General features: G+C 38.6%; 1 protein-coding gene across 3 annotated transcripts in view; it reads right to left on the bottom strand.

Moving 5' to 3' along the window:
• BCKDHB (branched chain keto acid dehydrogenase E1, beta polypeptide) overlaps positions 1 to 23,437 on the bottom strand; it is a 250,327-nt gene that overhangs the window by 224,568 nt on the left and 2,322 nt on the right. For all 3 annotated transcript variants that reach the window (XM_011950278.1, XM_011950279.1, XM_011950280.1), the window contains exons 2-3: positions 10,538 to 10,615; positions 8,902 to 8,970 (exon numbers count right to left, since the gene is read on the bottom strand). In XM_011950278.1, the coding sequence (XP_011805668.1) occupies positions 8,902 to 8,970; positions 10,538 to 10,615 (147 nt within the window). The remainder of the gene's footprint in view (positions 1 to 8,901; positions 8,971 to 10,537; positions 10,616 to 23,437) is intronic.

Below are 23,437 nucleotides of genomic sequence, written 5' to 3'. Positions count from 1 at the left end.
AACTCCACCTCTCAGAATTTCAGTGTCCACATTACATGGAAATAAATCAGAGTTTCTCAGCCTGTCTGCACTGTTTCTTTTACAGTCTAGGTCTCCTTCTATCACCCAGGCTAGAATGCAGTGGTAGGATCACAGCTTATTGCAGCCTCAAACTCCTGGGCTCTCCTGCTTCAGCCTCCGAACCAGTTGGACTATAGCTGTGTGCCACCCTGCTCAGTTATTTTTTTTCTTTAATTTTTCGTAAGGGTGGGGGTCATCTTGCTATGTTGCCCAGGCTGGTCTCAAATTCTTGGCCTCAAGCAATCCTCCCACCTTGGCCTCCCAAAGCACAAGGATTATAACTGTAAGCCATCATGCCCAGCCAGCTTCAACAGTACTGACATTTCGGTTCAGACAGTTATTTGGTGTGGCTGCCTTGTGCATGTTTAGCAGCATTCTAGGTCTCCATGCACCAGATGGTACCCCCCAAGGTATGACAACCCAAAATACCTCTAGACATTGCCAAAATCACCAGCAGTTGAAAACCACTAGACTAGATATATCCTCCATTTCTCCCCAGCTCTGATATCCTACAAAATATATTAAATATCTCATTTTCTTAAATGTTATTTGTTAAGCCACTGGTCAAGAGGCCAACAGTGAGAATTGCTTGAGGCAGGAGATTGCTTGAGCCCAAGAGTTCAAGGCTGCAGTGAAGTGTGATTGTACCACCACACTCCAGTCTAGGCAACAGAGCAAGACCCTGACTCTTAAACAAATAAATAGAGAAATAAATGAATAGTGCTGACAGACTGAGAAATTCTTATATAGTCTATATCCACGTCATATAGAACTAAAGTTCTGAGAGGTCAGTGTTATAAATTAGAGAAATTAAAATACAGTGACCATTTGTACCCATTCTAATTCTAGTATAGTGTCTAAAATCTTTATTTGGAAAATCACAAAAGGTCATCAAAGCAATAAATAAGAAAAACTAAAGTAAATGAAGTATGCATCAATATGTTCATTCCATTTTCTATATTAACTCATTCAGCTGGATTTTTAAAATGAGATAAAAAGAAAGGCATATTGCATATAGCATATGGAAATTCTAATTTTTTAGAATTAATATACTGTTTTCCACTGTGGCTGCATCACTTTACATTCCCATCAGCAATGCACAATGATTCCAATTTCATCCTCAGCAACACTTGTTCTTTCCTGTTTTCTTAAGCCATCCTAACGAGTATGAAGTGATATTCCACTGTGGTACTGACTTGCATTTCCTAATAATTAGTGATGTTGAGCATCTTTTCATTGGTAATTTATATATTGGCAATTTATATATAAATTACCAATTTGGGAGAAATGTCTGTGCAAGTCCTTTGCTTATTTTTTAATTGATTTTTTTTGTAGAGTTTTAGAAGTTCTCTATATATTCTGGATATTAATCTCTTATCTGATACATGATTTGCAAGTATTTTCTCCCATTCTGTGAACTGCCATTTTACCCTGTTAATAGTGTCCTTCAAAGTACATGTTTTTAATTTTGATGCAGTCCAATTTATCTATTTTTATTGTTGCCTATACCTTTAGAGTTATATTTAAAAAGTCATTATCAAATCCAATTTCATGAAGCTTTCCCCCTACATTTTCTTCTAAGAGTTTTATAGTTTTACATTTAAGTCTTTGATCCATTTTGAGTTAATTTTTGTATATGGTGTTAAATAAAGGTCCAAATTCATTCTTTTGCACGTGAATATCCAGTTTTCCCAGCATCATTTGTTGAAAAGACTGTCCTTTCCCCTGTTGAATGGTATTGGCATCATTGTCAAAAATTAATGACCAGATATTCAAGGATTTATTTCTGGGTTCTCTATTCTATTCCATTCGTCAATGTTTGTCTTTTTGCCATTGTCACCATTTCGATAACTATAGCTTTGCAGTAAGTTTTGAAAAAAGGAACTGTGAGTCCTCCAACTTTGTTCTTCTGAATTAAAAAAGCAGTGACACTACCAAATATTTGCACATCAGTATTTATAGCAGTCTTAGGACACAATGGGCAAAAGGCAGAAGCAACCCAAATATCCATCAACAAATGAATGGATAAACAAAATGTGGTATATGCATACAACAAAATATTATGCAGCCTAAAGGAAGGAAACTTTGACACATGCTGAAACATGGATAAACCTTGAGGACATTATTATAAATGAAATAAGGCAGTCACAAAAGGACAAATACTATACGATTCCACTCACATAAGGCGCTTACAGTAGTCAAATCATAGAGACAGAAAGTAGAATGGGTTCTTGCCAGGGACTGTTAGAGAGAAAATGAGGAGTTATTGTTTGATGGTTACAGTGTTTCAGTTTTGTAAGATGAAAAAAGTTCTGGTGATGGATGGTGGGAATAATTGCACAACATGAATGTACTTAATAACACTGCACTGTAAAAATGGTTAAAACAGTAAATGTTATGTATATTTGACCATAGATTTTTAGAAATAAATTTAACGTCTGTGAAAAAAGCACTGTGGGGAAAGAAAGGCGTATTAAACATGTTCATCCAGTTCTGCCAACATGTGCACCTTTGGAAAACAAAAGAACTTTGTAATATCAAGAGCAGTTTAAAGCTACTAACAATCCTTTAAAAACATTATTAATAAATATATTAGAAAACCAGATTCACACCAACTTATTAATACCTGTTTTCACTCCAAACTCCTCAGTTAGACATCTCACAGTCTATACCTGGTATTCAATCTGCTTATATGTCATAAATACATACACTTTAATAAGGGAAATAAAGCATGTACATATTCAATTTCCCTAAGGAATTTTCATGAATTTTATCCTGTTTTTTTTCTTCAATAAAATTAGTTTCAACAACCCAGAGATCAAACCCCCATCTCACAGACTGCCATTCTACAATGGAACCCTGACACTAAATCCAGGAGTATGAGTATCACCCAAGTAATCCTTTCTTTGCAACAAGAACATATAATGGAAGGTCACTTTTTCTGTTAAAGACATTAATTTCATAATTCACAAAAAATATATAAGAGCAAAGATTTTGCTTACAAACCCTAAATTTAAAACTTATGCTGGAAAAGCAGCCAGGTGCAGTGGCTCACACTTGTAATCCCAGCACTTTGGGAGGCGAAGGCAGGCGGATCACTTGAGGTCAGGAGGTCGAGACCAGCCTGGCCAACATGGTGAAACCCCATCTCTACTAAAAATACAAAAATTAGCCAGTCTCAGTGGCATATGCCTGTTATCCCCGCTACTCAGAGGCTGAGGCAGGAGAATCACTTGAACCCAGGAGATAGAAGTTGCAGTGAGCTGAGATCTCGCCACTGCACTCCAGCCTGGGTGACAGAGTGAGACGCCAACTCAAATTAATTAATTAATTAATTAATTTAATTAAACTTACGCTGGAAAAGGGACATCTTAAGGAAAAAATTAAATGCCTAAGGTACTCCATGGTTCCAAAATGCTGTAACAACTATATTCAAAAAAACCTCTAAATGTAAAGGAAATCAAAGCATGAAAAAACTGTGTTCCTCTTTTTAAAAAACAAAACCATAAAGATTACCTAAATGTATGCACTGGAAGAATCCCGGGGCACCACCTGGTCCTTTCCCTTCAATTTACTGATGAGGATACCAAGGTCCAAAGTCAACTCCCAAATATTGGTATATTACAGACAAAAACTTGCCTTCACCGAATGCCTGTCCTAGTTTTCCAACCTGACTTCAGTGTATTAAAGTATCTGGTTATACAATTTCGGTGATGTTTACATAAGAAAACAAGTAAGTGGTTATATTAGTTTTCCCAAGCTGCTATGACAGGCCACACTTGTGGTGTAAAGGAATGGATACAGTAATGGAAAAACATCAAGTCCCATGAAAAGGCAGATGTTTAGGCCTGTAGACTAATTCAAGAGGTCCTCAGCTATTCCTTTCCTTACCTAAATTTCCTCCAATAAGTGGGCCAAATATACACTAAGAACCACAACCAGGCAATAGTTCTATCAGTATAGAATAATGTTACAAACATACCTTACACCTGACACACCAAAATCTTATTTTAGTAACACACACACACATATATACACTCTTTCTCTTTCTCTCTCTCTCTCTCTCTCTCTCTCTCTCTCTCTCTGAGAATGACAATAAGTGTGAATTTTGTATGTGCCATGAGGAATCTGTCTCATTACTTATTTGAATGAAAGCATGCGTGACACCAGGCACAGTGGCTCATGCCTGTAATCCCAGCACTTTGGGAGGCCAAGGCAGGCAGATCACCTGAGGTCAGGAGTTTGAGAACAGCCTAGCCAACATGGTGAAACCCTGTCTCTACTAAAAATACAAAAATTAGCCGGGTGTGGCGGTGGGCACCTGTAGTCCCAGCTACTTGGGAGGCTGGAGCAAGAGAATCACTTGAACCTGAGGGGTAGAGGTTACAGTGAGCCATGATCGCATTACTGCACTCCAGCCTGGGTGACGGAGCAAGACTCCGTCTTAAAAGAAAAAGAAAGAAAGCATGTGTCGCATTCAACATAAAATCACACATACCCTACAAATCAACTACCTTTAACTGCCCTCTCCCATTTCCTGCTTCCCTAGAGGTCCAGCTGTTGCTCCTAATCAGTACCTCTCATTATGTACAGTGGTTAAAGCTGCCATTTGGAATGCAATGTTGATGAGGACATACTATTTTATTTCTTTTAATTTTCAAAGCACTCACACTATTTTGTTCTATCAAAGGACAAGGAAGAGAAGCAGTTTAGTGGTGCTAAATCCACACTCATCTGGATCGTCTGGAATACAAAATGCTTTATGTCTCTCTTCCTTTCGTTATAGCATTGCCTCTAATTATGCAATTCCTTCTTTGTCATATCAAGTAGTATTCAGCTTTACAACATATGTCAGTAACCCACAATCCTTCAAATTCCACCTTCTGATGGAATATAAAATGATGCCAACAGGGATGTTCTCATTTCAAAGTGTAGGCTGCCACCTACTGGCTGTGATCCTTTCTCACTCAACATTCAGCTCTCCCCAGAAAGAGAACTGATCTGGCACAGGGGTTTTATTTGCTACGTCATTTAATGCAGTGTGACTTGACTGTTATATTGAACTATATCAACATAATCTTTTAGTTATTTTAAATACAAATTATCTTTAAAAAATCCTAAGCAGACAGTTATGCTTCCGTATAGCTAAAAATTCCTGCCCTATACTCAAAAGGGCAGATAATTTTTTTAAGTATGTTACTTTTTAAATATGCAAGAAAAATGTATTTTAATATATTTCTCTTCACCCTTCCCTTTATTCTTTACTTCTGAAAACAGAAGCTCACTTACTCTCATTAGAGAGTATCAGCGATTTAATTTTTCATCTTGATCAACATCCTCAACCTGAAATTAAAGGGTAACTTCACTGCCCTAAAACTGTGGTAAAAATTCACAGCAGCTGCTGACAATAAAGCTAAAAGAGTTACTTAGCCATTAGTTAGTTCAGGCTCCTGCCATGACAGGAAACATAAATGTGCAGGTGCCCTCTAAGAGCACTGGAGTTTTTCAAGTTAAGAGTTAGTTTCTCCCCATTTTAACCTATTTTTTAAGGAAAATAAAATGAGACCTAAATAATTAATGTGAGAGAGGGAAATCCCCTTCCTGAGACAGTGAGAGCAAAGGGTAAATTCACTCAACGGCATGTACTTCATAAATGCCTGATACAATATTAGGTCCTAGGGATCCATTCTGTGGAACAGCTTAAAGATCTGCTGCCTTTAACAACTTTCTGGTGTGGAGTTATGGATTACACTACAACTTTCAAGATTTAAGAGGTGCAGTGTGAATCGTGATAAAGAACTGTCTGAGTCTGCTTGGAGGGTCTGGAAGAGCTTCACAGGGGAACCTTCTGAAGAAGAAATAGGAGTCTACCAGGTAATCAGACAGGTCTACCAGGTAATCAGACCCAGATAGCAAGTGCAAAGGAAGACAGAAGAAAAAACAACAGGGGGCTTAGGAGAAACAACCAGTAACTCAACATTAATTTTAACAAAAATTTTAAAAAGCTCAAGTTCCTAGGTCTGTAGAGTAAAAAGTAAAAAAATAGATAAAATAAATAAAATTAAAAGCAGATGAGGTCAGGTAGCTACGTAGGTAGTTTTCAAAGTCTTTGGTGGCCGGACGCATTGGCTCATGCTTGTAATCCCAGCACTTAGGGAGGCCAAGACAAGTGGATCACAAGGTCAGGAGTTTGAGACCAGCCTGACCAACACAGTGAAACTCCATCTCTACTAAAAATACAAAAATTAGCAGGGCATGGTGGCACGCAGCTGTGGTCCCAGCTACTCGGGAGGCTGAGGCAGGAGAATCATTTGAACCCGGGAGGCAGAGGTTGCAGTGAGCCGAGGTCGCACCACTGCACTCCAGCCTGGGTGATAGAGCAAGACTCCATCTCAAAAATTAAAAAAATTTATAAACTTTCTAAAAAGTATTTTGTATGTCCTGCTAAGAAATATGCATGTTAAAATGATCGCACTGGCAACAAGATAGGGAATGGACTGGAGGGAGGGTAAGACTAAAAGAGTGGTGATTACTAAGAAAAGAAATAAAACTTTGCAGGCAGAGAAAAATTAAAGATCTGAAGTATCAGGGCAGTAAGAATGGAAAGAATGGGCCAGATTAAATACAATTGTACAACTTGACTGGATGTGGGGAACTAGAAAGAAGGAAGACATTTAGAATTTCCCCAGTGTCTGGCTTAGGTACTAAATGGATGGTGCTATATTCACCAAAAAAGGAAACGCACTAGGAGGCATACATTTGCTGGGTGGGTGCAGCAACCTTAGGTGTGGAAATGCTGAATTTGAAGTGACTGTCAAACACTGAGGTGAAGATGTGCAGTAGAAACTGAATACACAAATCTGAAGCTCAGAACAGAAGTCTGAACTAGAGACAGAAATTCAAGAGTCACCAGTATATGAGCCACTTATGGCATGGATAAAATGCCCCAGACAGAAGGGGTAAGCAGAGTGTCATGGATGAGAACCTGGGCAGCCAGCCAACAGAGGACTCAACAGCCTACACAAGTCCCTAAATGGATTTTTTTGGGGGAGGAATAAATAAAGCAGTACATGTAATACACTCAGAACAGTACCTGACACAGTAAGTGCTGAATAAATATTAGCTATTCAGAAAGCACATGGCATGCTACTACACTGAGTCAGACAAGATGGAATCGTGAGGTCTAGACACTGCTCCACAGCATAGCTATAACGGATATAGAAAAGACTCAGTTACAGAAGTATAATTCTGTGTTTGAAATATTAGTTAATATATACAAACATATTCAAATACAGTCTAGAAGTATATATATCAAGATATTTACAGTGGTTACCTCCAAGTTATCTCCGAAAACAGCAATTTTTATTTTCTTTATGCTTTTCTGTATTTTCCAAATTTTCTACAATGTATATGCATTACTTTTGAAATCAAATGTGTAAAGATTTTTAACTGTTTATTAAAGATCTAAAAGTGTGTAGCAGGAGTCTAAATGATCAGGAAAAATAATCTTTTGCCCAACTACCTCAAGCTCTAAGCAGGTATTAGAAGTAAGAGAAAGCAGAGGAACTGGACCCAGAAACTTAACCTGCTATAAATGAGAGAGAAAAGACTAAGCTGGAAGTTCCCAATAAGTGAGATGGAACATGTATGGGTTCTTGGATTTCAGTATAACATAACCTCAGAAACAGTGGAACAGAAAAAGAGATAACAACTAAAAAAAAAAAATTGTAAAGACCCTCACTCCTCTTGCCCTGTATGAACACACTAGCAATATAGAGCAATGCCAAAGGAAAGAAGAGAGGGAGTTATCAGCTCCTCCCAGCCCTCACATGAACTGCTTTGCTGAATTCTAGATCAGATAAGACTAAGAGAAAAAATAAAACGTCAAAAGGACTTCAAAGGTATCCTTAACAATAGGAGGTCAAAACACATTCCTTACACAGCAAGTCAGAAGAGTGGGAATTCAAAGATGGACCAAAATACATTCTTATGATTTTAACTGAGTCAAATGAAATTAATAAAAGCAATGGGCAGAAATCAATCACATGCCAATTAAAAGACATCAGCTGGGATAAAACACATAAGAAGGATAATGTGATGGTTCATTATATGTCAACTTGACCAGGCTATGGCACCCAGTTATTAACATTTGGTCAAACACAGGTGTAGAAGTTGTTGTGAAGGTACTTTTTAGATGTGATTAGCATTTAAATCAGTAGATTTTGAATAAAGCAGATTACCTTTTACAATGTGGGTAGGCTTCATAAAGTCAATATAAGGCCTTAAGAGAAAAGATTGCAGGTTCCCAAGCAAAAAGAAATTCAGCCTCAAGACTAAAACAGAAACCCTGCCTGAGTTTCAGGTCAGCCAGTTTGCCCTGTGGATTTGCCAGTCCCACAATCACATGAGCCAGTTCCTTAAAAACTAAACCCCTCTCCTCTCCCTCTCTCTCTCTCTTCCTGAAAAGATAAAATTTGCATTAATAGAGACCCAACAGGCAGAATCTTGAACTGGAGGCAACGGAATTTAAATTGGCTAAGGCAGGTAGCAATAAAACACCAAAGGTTCTTGGACAGAAGAATGACACAATAAGCAAAAAATTTAATGACGATTATTTTGGAATTAATTACAGTGTATGTGTAATATGAACTAGATCAGAGGGACATTAGAAGACATTTGAGGAAATATAGGCCAGAGGATTCTGTGGGTGGCATTGGAAATGAAAAGGAATTCATCTGTACAATGAAGATATGACAAAAAATTTAGTAGGCATGTTTTGTATTTTTAAGATCTTTTAGTAAAAGTTCTGTCAGAATACTATGTATATAGGTATTTACTTACCATATTTGTCTCGCAAGCCAACAGTGCATCTAAAAACTCCACCAAAGGCAACATCTTCACCAAATATTACTGAAAAACAGTATTTAAATAATACATTTTATTTAATAATTCCTAAATAATACTAACCATGAGAAATAAGTAATTTAAATGTTTACATTTTAATCACAAAAGAGAAATGGACCATAGATCTATATCAAGGTTTCTCAAGTTCTACATTATTGACATTTTAGACTAGATGATTCTTTTGTTGTGAGGGCCTGTCCTGTGCACTGTAGATATATAGTAGCATCCCTGGTCTCTACCCACTGGATGACAGTTACTATACACATACACACATATATACACACACACACACACACACACACACACACACACACACACACACCGTTGAGACAACAGAAAGTGTCTTGGCTTACATTGCTTACATTGTTAAATGTAAAGAGAGTTGTGGGAGTGGGGACTAAGATCACCCCCAGTTGAGAAAGAACCACTGATCTAGAATCTCATTTGTTTTATCCATGAAGAAAATGAGACCAGAGAAGTAGTCTGACTGGCCAAGTCAGAAAGCTAGAGGCAGAACTATGACTCATGCTCCAGACTTCCAGACCTGTGGTTTTTCCTGAGACACAGTACACAGTAAGTCAGCCATCAGAAGAGTATTCCAAGCTAAGGGAACAGTCACAAATAGGAAAGGGATTTAGACTGTGTGAAGCAGAAAGGAGGCAAGCATGACGGACACAGTGAGCAAGGCAAAGAATGGTGTAGGTGGAAATTGGCAGGAGCTTTAAAACAGAGGGTATTCATAGAGCTGAATGCTAGTCTCATAAATGCACCTAACCAGTGTTTTCGACCATAAGAAAAAACTCACCCTTCTCTATGTTTGAATTTACTCATCTAGTTCAATCATTCGCAAGTAGCATTCAAAACAAATCAAGATCTAATCATCCTTTAATCCAGCTCTCACTTTTCCCTAAAAAATAATGTTTTTCATTTAATCTTAAAACTACAGATTCTCAGGTGGAAGCCCAACGTATAGTAAACATATATGCACAAACACATATATAAATTGTATATATAGATATATGTTAAATATATGTGTATGTAATACATATATGAAATAAAACCAATCAAATTTGAAAACATACAGTGGAAGAACAATTGGTTTGTATCAATAATTTAATAAGATGAAGATTAAGATACTTATAAAATTATATATAAATATTACAATTATTTCCAAAAAACATTACAAGTTGAACGACAATGTATCCCAAAGGGAAGCATAAAATCAAGTCTTCATTTTATAAATAAATAGTTGAATGAAAAGGTATTTTGTTTTTTTCTATATGCCAGAGAAACAGGAGTACACAGTAGGTTTTAATCCAGAAGTTATTAATATAATATCAGGACCACACATACTGTAAGAGAAAGCTGACTAGATGTTAAATATACATGAGAACTAACTGGTAATAAGTGGACTAATTGCAATTTGATTATTTAGCCCTAATCATTTGAGTAGGCCTTTGAAAATTTCATGTAGATACAATGTTAACCATTGAGCTCCACATAAATATTTTAAGCAAATCTTCAATTCTGGAATAAACACAGCTACCACAATTCAGGCACAAATCAGGGTTACCTGCAGTAGGATCTTTGGCCAATGAGTTATCCAAGGCACTTGTTATTGACTGGAAAAGATTCATTTTCTGAGTTTGCCCTGTGAAAATCAAAAAAAAAAATCATTTCATACGTTGTAAAATATGTAAAAACAACCAGTTTCTTAACAGTTAATTACAACAAGAAAGGTATTATGCAAATTGCTGAATTATTTACAATAATACTATCAGATACAAAAGCAATACAGACCTGTAAAAGCTTGTTAATGGGGAAAATTTTACGCATATTAAACAATTTTTTGTAAAAGTATAAAAAAGGAAGAAGGAATATAGCCAAGTGACTAAATATGTATAGACTGTAAGACCTATGGAAAGTCAGAAAAGGAGACCAGTCAAAGTGAGTGGTCTGGGAGGAAGCACAGACAGGTGTTACGAACCTAAGCCATCAGGAATGTGCATGACCAGTAGCATGTGTTAAATACGTCAACAACAAATGGTCATGGACCATAAAACAATAAGGAAGACTAAAGATAAACTTTAGTACCCAGAACTGCTAGAGTTTGGAAAATATCACAATCTTATGCCTAACCACATCATATTTAGTCCTTCTTATTGTCTTATTACTTAAACAGAATATCTGCGTGCCAGTGTCCATCACCTAAATGGATTTTTTGGGAGGAATAAATAAAGCAGTACATGTAATACAACCAGAACAGTACCTGATGTAGTGAGTGCTGAATAAATATTAGCTATTCATTGTTAGATTCTGGACTCTGTCCATGTCCTTCCACCTTCACCTTAGTACTCTTCTGAATGGTATACGAAAGCTTCATTTGATAAACTTCTAAATGTTGGAATTCAGAAACATCATGACATTGGAGCTTTGATTCAAGCCTAGGTGCCGCCCAGTGCCCACAGTCATCCTAAAACTTTAAGTCAACTCCTCTGCAAAAGTACAATTCAGAGCACAGAAAGGCTTCAGCCTAAATCTCCTCTGATCCAAAGGCCCACTCTTCATCCTAGTGCCTGATCTACATGCTGGTGGTCGCCTTAACACACAGCATGCTAATAACAAGCCTTTTCGAAACCTGTTGCTTACCCTGATCACTGCCCACCTAACCTCCATGCTATTCATTAGCCTAGTGTGTCTCAACAGTTAAGATCTAATTCCCAGTGTGGGTCACAACAGCTACTGCTGTTGCCTTCAACTGTCTGACCATGGGACATTGGTCACTTGTCCTTTTCCTAGAGACCCATTTTCTTCCCTAGCCCAGCATTGCTCCACAGCAGGTTCTGACATATGACATCCTTCCTCTTTCCGTTATCCATCAATACCCCAGCCTTCTGATGTTCTCCCTACTCTGGTATCTAATGTCTCTCTGATCATTTCAATAGTACTGAATGCCCAGGCTTCAGGTCTTGACAATCCCCAGTCAGATATGTCCTCTGTCCTCTGTGCCTACAATCATAGCCTGTTTCTACTCTTATACTTGGTGGAGATAATAGGAATTTACTCAAAAATTATTTTATATCACCTGTGGCCAAAGATATACAATCATACCACATGTCCATGATTACTTAAAAATTTATTTTTCTTCAGGCTAGGGCTATATCACTTAATAGATACAGGCATACCTTGTCTTATTGTGCTTCATTTTATTTTGTCCTATAGATACTGCAATTTTTACAAATGGAAACTGTAGCAAACCTGTATCAAGCAAGTCTATCAGCATCAGAATCACATTTTGGTAATTCTCACAATATTTCAAACTTTTTCATTACTATTACATCTGTTATCATGATCTGTGATCAATGATCTTTGAGGTTACTAATGTAATTATCTTGGGGGGCCACAGCCTTCTGATATTCTGCCATGGCACCCCAAGACAATTACATTAGTAACCTCAATAAATGTTGGGTGTTTTCTCACTGATCCACTGACCAGTCATTCCCCCTTTCTCTCTCCCTTTCTTCAGGCTTCCCTATTCCTTGAGACACAATAATATGAAAACTAGGTCAATTAATATTTCTACAGTGACCTCTAAGTTTTCAAGTGAAAGGAGGAACTGCATATCTCTCACTTTCCTAAGTTAGAAATGACTAAGCTAAGTACGGAAGGCATTCTGAAAGTTCAGAGAATCTGAAAGCTAGGTTTCTTGCACCAAATAGCCTAAAAGTTCTTGAAGAAAATTTAAAGTGTTATTCCAGTGAGCACACAAATGATAAGAAAGCAAAATAGTCTTATTGCTAATATGAAGAAAATTTTAGTGGTCTGAATAGAAAATCAAATCAGATACAACATTCCCTTAAGTCAAAGCCTAATACAGAGCAAGTCCCTAACTCCTTTCAATTCTATGAAAGCTGACAGAGGTGAGGAAGCTGCAGAAGAAAAATCTAAAGCTAGCAGAGCTTGGTTCATGAGATTTAAGAAGAGAAGTCGTCTCAGTACATACACCAGCAAAATGAAGCATAAAGTGCTGATGGAGAAGCTGCAGTAAGTTATCCAGAAGATCCCACTAAAATCATTGATGAAGGCGGCTATACTAAACAAAAGATTTTTCAATGGAGACAAAACAGCTTCTATTGGAAGATGCTATCTTGGATTTTCATAGCTAAAGAGGAGAAGTCAATGCCTGGCTTCAAAGGACAGGTGGACTCTTTTGTGAGGGGCTAATGTAGCTGGTGATCTGAAGTTGAAGCCAATGTTCATTTGCCATTCTGAAAGTCCTAGCACCCCTGAGAATTAGGCTAAATCCACTCTGCCTGTCCCCTTTCAATGAAACAACAAACTCTGAATGATAGCACATCTATTTATATCAGGGTTTCAATCAATGAATCCAGGAGCTCGTTTTTTGAAAAGATCAACAAAATTGATAGACCACTAGCAAGACTAATAAAGAAGAAAAGAGAGAAGAATCAAATAGACGCAATAAAAAATGATAAAGGGGATATCACCACTGATCCCACAGAAATACAAACTACCATCAGAGAATACTATAAACACCTCCATGCAAATAAACTAGAAAATCTAAAATAAATGGATATATTCCTGGACATATACACCCTCCCAAGACTAAACCAGGAAGAAGTTTAATCTTTGAATAGACCAATAACAGGCTCTGAAATTGAGGCAATAATTAATAGCCTACCAACCAAGAAAAGCCCAGGACCAGACAGATTCACAGCCGAATTCTACCAGAGATACAAAGAAGAGCTGGTACCATCCCTTCCTCTTGAGAGAAGTCAGGGACCCCGAGCAGAGGGTCCAGCTGAAGTCATGGCAGAGGAACATAAATTTTGAAAATTTCATGGACATTTAACAGTTCCCAAATAGTACTTTCATAATTTCTTATGCCTGTTTTACTTTAATCTCTTAATCTTGTTATCTTCGTAAGCTCAGGATGTACGTCACCTCAGGACCACTGTGATAATTGTGTTAACTGTACTAACTGATTGTAAAACATGTGTGTTTGAACAATATGAAATCAGTGCACCTTGAAAAATAACAGAATAACAGTGATTTTTAGGCAACAAGGGAAGACAACCATAAGGTCTAACTGCCTGTGGGGTCAGGCAAAAAGAGCCATATTTTTCTTCTTGCAGAGAGCCTATAGACATGCAAGTAGGAGAGATATTGCTAAATTCTTTTCCTAGCAATGAATATTAATATTAATACCCTGGGAAAGGAATGCATTCCTGGGGGGAGGTCTATAAATGGCAGCTCTGGGAGTGTCTGTCTTAGGTGGTTGAGATAAGAACTGAGATACGCCCTGGTCTCCTGCAGTACCCTCAGGCTTATTAGAGTGGGGAAAACTCCGCCCTGGTAAATTTGTGGTCAGACCAGTTCTCTGCTCTCAAACATTGTTTTCTGTTGTATAACATGTTTATCAGAAAATATGTGCACAGTTAAACACAGTTCCTTATCAGTAGTTCTGTTTTGCCTTTTGTCCTGTTCCCTCAGAGCTATGTGATCATTGTTCTGCTTTTTGCCCTTTGAAGTATGTGATCTTTGTACCAACTCCCTGTTTTATACCCTCTCCCCTTTTGAAACCCTTAATAAAAAACTTGCTGGTTTGAGCCTCAGGTGGGCATCACGGTCCTACCAATACGAGGGTTATGTGATGTCACCCCCGGTGGCCCAGCTGTAAAATTCCTCTCTTTGTACTCTTTCTATTTCTCAGCCAGTCAACACTTATGGAAAATAGAAAGAACCTACATTGAAATATTGGGGGTGGGTTCCCCCAATACCTTCTGGAACTATTCCAATCAATAGAAAAAGAAGGAATCCTCCCTAATTCATTTTATGAGGCTAACATCATCCTGATACCAAAGCCTGGCAGAGACACAACAAAAAAAGAGAATTTTAGACCAATATTCCTCATGAACATTGATGCGAAAATCCTCAGTAAAATACTGGCAAACCAAATCCAGCAGCACATCAAAAAGCTTATCTACCACAATCAAGTTGGCTTCATCCCTGGGATGCAAGGCTGGTTCAACATATGCAAATCAATAAATGTAATCCATCACATAAACAGAACCAATGACAGAAACCACATGATTATCTCAATAGATGCAGAAAAGGCCTTCAACAAAATTCAACAGCCCTTCATGCTAAAAACTCTCAATAAACTAGGTATCGATGGAACGTATCTCAAAATAATAAGAGCTATTTATGACAAACCCACAGACAGTATCATACTAAATGGGAAAAAAACTGGAAGCATTCTCTTTGAAAACTGACACAAGACAAGGATGCCCTCTCTCACCACTACTCTTCTAACATAGTGTTGGAAGTTCTGGCCAGGGCAGTCAGGCAAGAGAAAGAAATAAAGGGTATTCAATTAGGAAATGAGGAAGTCAAATTGTCCCTATTTGCAGATGACATGATTATATATTTAGAAAACCTCATCATCTCAGCCCAAAAGCTCCTTAAGCTGATAAGCAACTTCAGCAAAGTCTCAGGATACAAAATTAATGTGCAAAAATCACAAGCATTCCTATACGCCAATAAGAGACAGAGAGCCAAATCATGAGTGAACTCCCATTCACAATTGCTACAAAGAATAAAATACCTAGGAATCCAACTTACAAGGGATGTAAAGGACCTCTTCAAGGAGAACTACAAAACACTACTCAACGAAATAAAAGAGTACACAAACAAATGGAAGAATATTCCATGCTCATTGATAGGAAGAATCAATTATCATGAAAATGGCCATACTGCCCAAGGTAACTTACAGATTCAGTGCCATCCCCATCAAGCTACCAATGACTTTCTTCACAGAATTGGAAAAAACTACTTTAAAGTTCATATGGAACAAAAAAGAGCCCACATAGCCAAGATAATCCTAAACAAAAAGAACAAAGCTAAAGCTATCATGCTACATGACTTCAAACTATACTACAAGGCTACATTAACCAAAACAGCATGGTACTGGTACCAAAACAGAGATTATAAACCAATGGAACAGAACAGAGCCCTCAGAAATAATACCACACATCCACAGTCATCTGATCTTTGACAAACCTGACATAAACAAGAAATGGAGAAAGGATTCCCTATTTAATAAATGATGCTGGGAAAACTGGCTAGCCAGGTGTGGAAAGCTGAAACTGGATCCCTTCCTTACACCTTATACAAAAATTAACTCAAGATGGATTAAAGACTTAAATGTTAGACTTAAAATCATAAAAACCCTAGAAGAAAACCTAGGCAATACCATTCAGGACACAGGTATAGGCAAGGACTCCATGACTAAAACATCAAAAGCAATGGCAACAAAAGCCAAAATAGACAAATGGGATCTACTTAAACCAAAGAGCTTCTGCATGGTAAAAGAAACTACCATCAGAGTGAACAGGCAACCTACAGAATGGGAGAAAATTTTTGCAATTTACCTATCTGACAAAAGGCTAATATCCAGAATCTACAAAGAACTCGAACAAATTTACAAGAAAAAAACAAACCCATCAAAACTTGGGCAAAGAATATGAACAGACATTTCTCAAAAGAAGACATCTGTGCAGCCAACAGAGACATGAAAAAATGCTCATCATCACTGGTCATCAGAGAAATGCAAATCAAAACCACAATGAGATACCATCTCATGCCAGTTAGAATGGCGATCATTAAAAAGTCAGGAAACAGATGCTGCAGAGGATGTGGAGAAATAGGAACGCTTTTACACTGTTGGTGTGAGTGTAAATTGGTGCAACCATTGTGGAAGACAGTGTAGAAATTCCTCAAGGATCTAGAACTAGAATTACCATTTGACCCATCAATCACATTACTGGGTATATATTCAAAGAATTATAAATCATGCTACTGTAAAGACACATGCACACACATGTTCACTGCAGCACTATTCACAATAGCAAAGACTTGGAATGATGTCAATGAAACAATTTGGCACTAATTCACATCATGAAATAACAGGATACATAAGAAACTACCTGTTTTTCCCCAACAAAACCTCTATCCTCCCTCCAGAAACCCTATTCTCCAGGAATCCCTTTCTATTGGTCAGGCATGTACCTCTATCTTATTCTAAACTCTACTGAAGAGTTAGCCAGCATCTACTTCATAAAATAACATTGAGGGAGAATCCAAATGTCAGGGACAGAACATTTTGTATTAAAATGTAAATGAGCCAGGCACAGTAGTGCATGACTATAGTCCCAACTACTCAGGAGGCTGAGGCAGGAGGATCACTTGAGCCCAGGAGACTTCAGGGTTGTAGTACATGATGATCGTGGCTGTGACTAGCCACTGCACTTCAGCCTGGGCAACATAGCAAGACCCCTTCTCTTAAAATAAAATGAAGTGAAAGATCCATAAATGCAATTGCCTTTGTAAGGTGCCAGTGTATATCACATATCCACAATAAGAAAGGAAGTAAATGGTATTGGCAGAGGATGAGGAAGGGTCAACTAACGACAACAAAAGTGAGAGGAACAGAGGTGTAAAGTTGAAGAAACTGTGTCTAGAGTCCCTGGGTTGCCCCATCTCAGGGCACCTGGTAACTTCTGTCAAGAAACAATGGTGCTTCCCTTCCTTTAAGCTGGCTCCTCTACTCAATCTCTAAGTGGTTTTAAAACCCCTTTATATGTTGGTGACTGCCAAATTGTTATCACCAACCCAGCCAGGCCTCTCCTCTGAACTCCTGACTTTTATATCCAACAGTCAGTAGTTCTCCACTTGAGTTTCTTGAGCTTTTCAATAAGCACAAAACTGAACTCTTGTGTCAGCTCCCAAAACTAATCTTTTCCACCTTAGCAAACAGCACTACCCTCCACCCAGGTTCCCGATCCACACACCAGTAAGGTATCTTCAATGTCTTCCTTTTATTCATCCTTCACATCCAACCTATCAAATCCTCCTTCCAAAATATAGCTTAAATCTAGCAGCACTAGCCAGGCATGGTGGCTCATGCCTTTTATCCCAGCACTTTGGGAGGCCAAAGCAAGAGGACTGCTTGAGCTCAGGAGTTCAAGACCAGCCTGGGCAACATGGTGAAACCCCAGCTCTACAAAAACTACAAAAAATTACCCAGGCATGGTGGTGCATGCCTGTAGTCCCAGCTACCCTAGAGGCTGAGTAGGAGGATCACCTAAGCCCGGAAAGTAGAGGCTGCAGTGAGCCATGATTGAGCCACTGCACTCCAGCCTAGACAACAGAGTGAGACCCTGTATTTAAAAAAAAAAAAAAAAAGAAAGAAAAAAATCTAGCACTACCATATTCTATTCCAGAGCTTGCCATTTATTTCCTTTGAGCAGAATAGGGTCTGGAGGCAGGGAACCTAAGGTCAACTCATGCTAACTTCCTAGAACTAAATCAAAAGGAAAACCGCAACTTTCCATGTCCAAGTAACCAAAGGACCAGAGGCTACTCCCTTTGCAATCCTCCTGTCCCTTTTCTGCGTGGCAGATGAAAAATTTCAAAGTACCTTTGATTGATCCCCTCCCACAAGCAATCAGGCTAGTCATGGGTCAAGTCTTTATTTGCATAGGAGTATAACTTTGTAACTTCACTTCAGACTCTGATAGGTTGCTTTCTGCGACCGGTTAGACATTTGCATAGGGTGTAACTTTGTAACTTCACTTCAGCTTCTGATTGGTTGTGGAAAGTGACCAACCCCGGAAAATTCTGTAACCTGCACTCTTCAGCCACTTGCTCCAGCAGGCTCCCACCCTGTGCAGTGTACTTTTCATTTTCAATAAATCTCTGCTTTTGTCGCTTCATTTTTACCTTGCTTTCTTTGTGCCTTTGTCCAATTCTTTGTTCAAAATGCCAAGAACCTGGACATCCTCCACCAGTAATGTATTTTGGTAAGCCAGCCAGGAGGTAAGCCCAAAACTGGAGATTTATTTTTCTTCTCCTTTTCTTTCTGCTCCATACAGGGAAATGCTTTTTTCTCTCCTTTCCCTTTCCAACTTGGGCCCTTCAGCAGACAGTGCCTAAGCACAGAGGCAACTGCAGGTTTCGGGCCAGCCACTCTCCAGTTAAATCGAGAGTTTTCTCTGTGGAAGCTCCTGACCACCACCACTCAGTTTGGGTGAGAGGCCTGAGTCCTTTTCTTTTTTTCTTTTTCAGTCTTTCAGTGGCCATTTCCTAGTAGCTCCTTGATAATTGTGGGCAACTGGCCATGGCCACTTTCCAGTGTTACCTGAAGGCCAAGGGGAATAGCTGCCCATACCAGGAGGGGGAAGGGGAGGACTCCTTTCTATATTTTCCAACTATAGTCCCTGATCCTTACATGTGCTGCAATTGGCCACGGCAGCTCATCCAGTATGAATTCACACATGTTTCAGGTGACTTAAACTTTGTTTTCTTATGCTAAATTCTCCCACAGGGTTCTTATGCCAAATTATCCTATAGAGTTAACCAGTAATGGCAAACATTAATGTCTCTTAGGAGTTTTGACCTTTCTCCTAGTCTATCTATTTGACTTGCTAAGGACAAAAGAAATGCATCCAGCCTCCGGTTCCTATCATTAAAGTTCATGGCTGTCACTCTGGTGGAACGGGAAGCAAGGGAAAGCATGGCCTTATCAAATTATAAGTATGCTACAAGTTGAGGCTTTCAACAAGGAACAAAACAAAGTTCATAGTAGGCCATCACCTCTGGAGGGATAACATACAAAGCAGCACCTATGCCCAACTAAAGTCAGAGACGTCTGACACTCTAAGATTGGACCCCAAAGGGGAACACCCCGGGGGATCCAACTCCAGACCTGAACCTCTCCAAAGGGGACACCCTTGGCAGAGGTTCTGAGGTCTAGTACAAAGGCCTCCTTGGAATTTTCTCTAGCAGGTGACAATGGGACAGTTTGGACACTCTTGGGGCTTGTTTGTTGCTGCAGCAGTTGGACTGTGCTCTGGTCATTGTTTGTGTGTGTTTGATATAGTCATGGGAAATAAGGATTTAGTAAACTTGACACTCTCTTGCAATACTGTTTGGCCCAGTATTGCTTGGAGTTCTGGAGTTTGCTGTTGAATGGGAAGGTGGGATGGAGGTGCATGTATCCAGGCTTTTGTGCTGCTGTTCTAAGTCCGGTCGGCCTAGTTAGCATGTGGTGTTCTCTTTTGGTGCTGTTTGGCCCCAGTGTTTGGAGTCTGGGGAGGTTTGGCCTTTAAAAATCAAACTACCAAGGAAACTGCTTGACCTGAAATTTTAGTTCACAACCTTCACTGGATTACTCATTGGGTCAAACAGTAAAACCAGTGGGCTTATATTGCTATCTCATGGCTAGAGTTCCAAGGTAAAAGCTATTGTGTTTGTGTATACATGTCTAGATGTGTTTATTTGTATGTACACTTATTGTTATATGTTGTGTCTATTACTGGTTTATTATTATTATTGGCTTATAATTAAGGAGCACTCATAAATTAAGTAAATAAGTTTAAGCAATTTTCAAGTTCACATGACTTAAGTATAACTTTACTAAACAAGCTGGCACTGGAGTACTTACTGGTCATGTGCCTAGAGTGAATTTCTTCATTACACAGTATGTATGGTGATACTGGTGGAATTGTGTATCAGGAATTCCAGGTGTGTATCAGGTGAGTTGTGTATCAAGAATAAAATATTCATTATGTGGATTTCTGGGGGACTCTGGGTAACACTGTAGCCCCCAGATAGACTAAGTAGCAAAAATTTAGGGATGGTTTCCTGTTTATTTGTTTTTGCTTCTAATTTTCATTTGTTTGCTATTTGTTCTCCTTTGGGTTTTACTTCTGTATGCATATATATAAAACCATATATAGACCATAGACATTTTTTAGTTTCTAGTGGAAGGCTTTTATTTGGTTCTGAGAATAGTTATTTTTTTTCCTATGAATTTCCAGCAAGTCATCATGTGTTCTATTTATCTGGAATTCCTAGGCTACCTATTTCAGGCCTGCAGGAATTGATGGAGAACACCAGCCACTTGGAATTTGGTTGATTTGGCTTGCCTCTGATAACCTGGACAGCAAAGGCTCGTGCTTCAAATGCAAGAAAATCGAGAATTGGATAAAGGACTGTATTAAGCTCCTGCCAGTCCCCTGCCAAAAATGTGAGGGCATCAGTTATGACCCCTGGCGTTGGAAGATTGACTGGCCCTGCTCCCACCAAGGGGTTCAATAAGGCAAAACTCTTAGCAGTGCAAAAAGAGAAATCAGATGAAGACTGAAGCGGTCCAGGGTCTTCCTCACTGCCCCTGTTCAGGAACATCATAATTACTACTGAGGAGCCCCCAGGTAACTCTGGATGTCATGGGCACCCAAATTCAGTTTCTTTTCGATACAAATTCAGTTTCTTTCCTTACTGCTTATGCAGGAAAACTTTCCTCCCAGTCCACGACCATTATGGGAATGGAAGGAAAGCCACAAATAAGATCCTTTACTCCTCCTTTGATTTGTCAGTCTGAGAAACAATCTTCCAACAGGAATTTCTAGTAGTACCAAGCTGCCCAGTCCCCCTGTTGGAAAGAGATATTATGGTTAAAATAGGGGCACTACTACAATTTAAGCATCATCTGGTGAAATTGCTAATAGTCAAAAATACAGACACTGTCCCAGATCACATTAATAAGCAGGTTAACACACTGGCATGGTATACTGGAAAACCAGGGAAGGCTAAAACAGCAGTGCCAGTCAAAATACAGCTTAAAGACCCCTAGCTATTTATAATAGAAAACAATACCCAATTAAGCTGGAAGCAAGAAAAGGCCAAGCATCCACAGCTCAGGTATTACTTACCCATGGGCTCTTAAGACCCACTGGTGGGTCCACCCATTGGTGGTAGATCCATATACCCTCCTGGCTCAGGTGCCAAGGGATGCTAAATGGTTCTCAGTCCTAGACCTAAAAGATGCTTCCTTTTCCATTCCTCTGGCCCCAGAATCCCAATACCTTTTTGCCTTTGAATGAGAAAATCCTAATACCAGAGAAAAACAAGTACACTTGGACAGTTCTCCCTCAGGGTTTTCAGGATAGCCCCCATTGCTTTGCCTGGGCCTTAGAGAGGGATCTGAGGGGTCTGCAATTAAGAAATGGGAGTATACTCCAGTATATAGATGACCTTCTTATGTGTAGCTCAACCCTGGATGAAAATACTACAAAAAATTTGAATTTCCTGGCAGACAGGGGATACAAGGTGTCCAAAAAGAAGGTTCAGATTACCCTCTGACAGGTCCATAATCACATCCTTAACAGCTAGCAGAGAGTCTGGCATCCAGGAGAAAATAAAAATGCATAGAATGACTGAACAAACAAACTGACATCCACACAATGCCCAAGAATCAGGGGCATGGAGAAGCCAAGATGAACTGTTCTCAGAGAACAACACAGTGTAATACAGGGAGCAAACATGCCAGCATAAAGCAGCATTAAGTGTCACCAACTCAGAGTCTAATCTGACTACTTCCTGTTTCAGCAGTACCTTTTATATGTCAAAACAACCAAAATAAAAGAATGGAAAGTATTTGCAGCACATGTGAAAAGCAGAAAGTTAGTATCTTCTTTAATATTTTTTAACAGACAAAAATCTTAGTATATAAGTAGTGTGGGAGGCTTTGGAGTCAGACACCTCAGGATTCAAACTCTGGCTCTGCTACTTACCAGACTTGGGCAAGTACTAACATTTCTGAGCCTCAATTTTCTCATCTTTAAAATGAGCATAATATTGTCTACCTCACAAGGTTACTGTGAGGATTATAAAATGATGTCTAACACAACACCTGGAAAAGAGCAACTATGCAATAATGGTAGATAGTATTGATAGGAAAAATACTGAGTATACTTTTAAAAATATGTAAACACATCTAATACTCAATTCTTAAGTAAAAATAAATCAAGTTAACAAAAACATGGGAAAATATTCCTCATCAGAAATGAAACAAATAAAAATTAAAACAAAGTACAGGTAACACAAAATATCCAAAAGTGTACATGAACACACCTAATTTTAGCATTAATATCCAATACTCACACTACTATACATGTTATGGGGTATAAACTAGGGTATAAATTTGAACTATGCAGTTAAAATCCACTAAAGCATTCAGGACTCTATCCTAAAGAAACCATCTCAGATACATAAAACCCATACGCATTAAATGCTTATATCTGCATTATTTATAAAACTGCAAAACTTTAGCAACAAAAACATAATGGTAATTAAAGGTTCCACTTATTGAGTGAATGCTTGATTCTCAGTTGTCAAACAGTGTTAAGTATATTATAGACATTGTTTTATGTAGCCCTCAGAACAACCTTCTGAAGTAGGTATTATTATCAACCCCTTACATATAAAGAAACTGAGGCTTATAGAAGATAAGTGATAACTCCAGAGTTACAGATAGCCAAGACAAGATCAAATTTAGGACAATCTGATTCCGAAGCCAAGAATTTAACTTGTAAAAGACTTGTAGCATCTC

Source organism: Colobus angolensis, unplaced genomic scaffold (assembly GCF_000951035.1).
Source record: "Colobus angolensis palliatus isolate OR3802 unplaced genomic scaffold, Cang.pa_1.0 Scaffold304, whole genome shotgun sequence".
In the NCBI taxonomy this organism is placed as follows: Eukaryota; Metazoa; Chordata; class Mammalia; order Primates; family Cercopithecidae; genus Colobus; species Colobus angolensis.
Note: the sequence above shows the minus strand (reverse complement) of the source record. Positions and strands in the feature narration are given on the sequence as shown.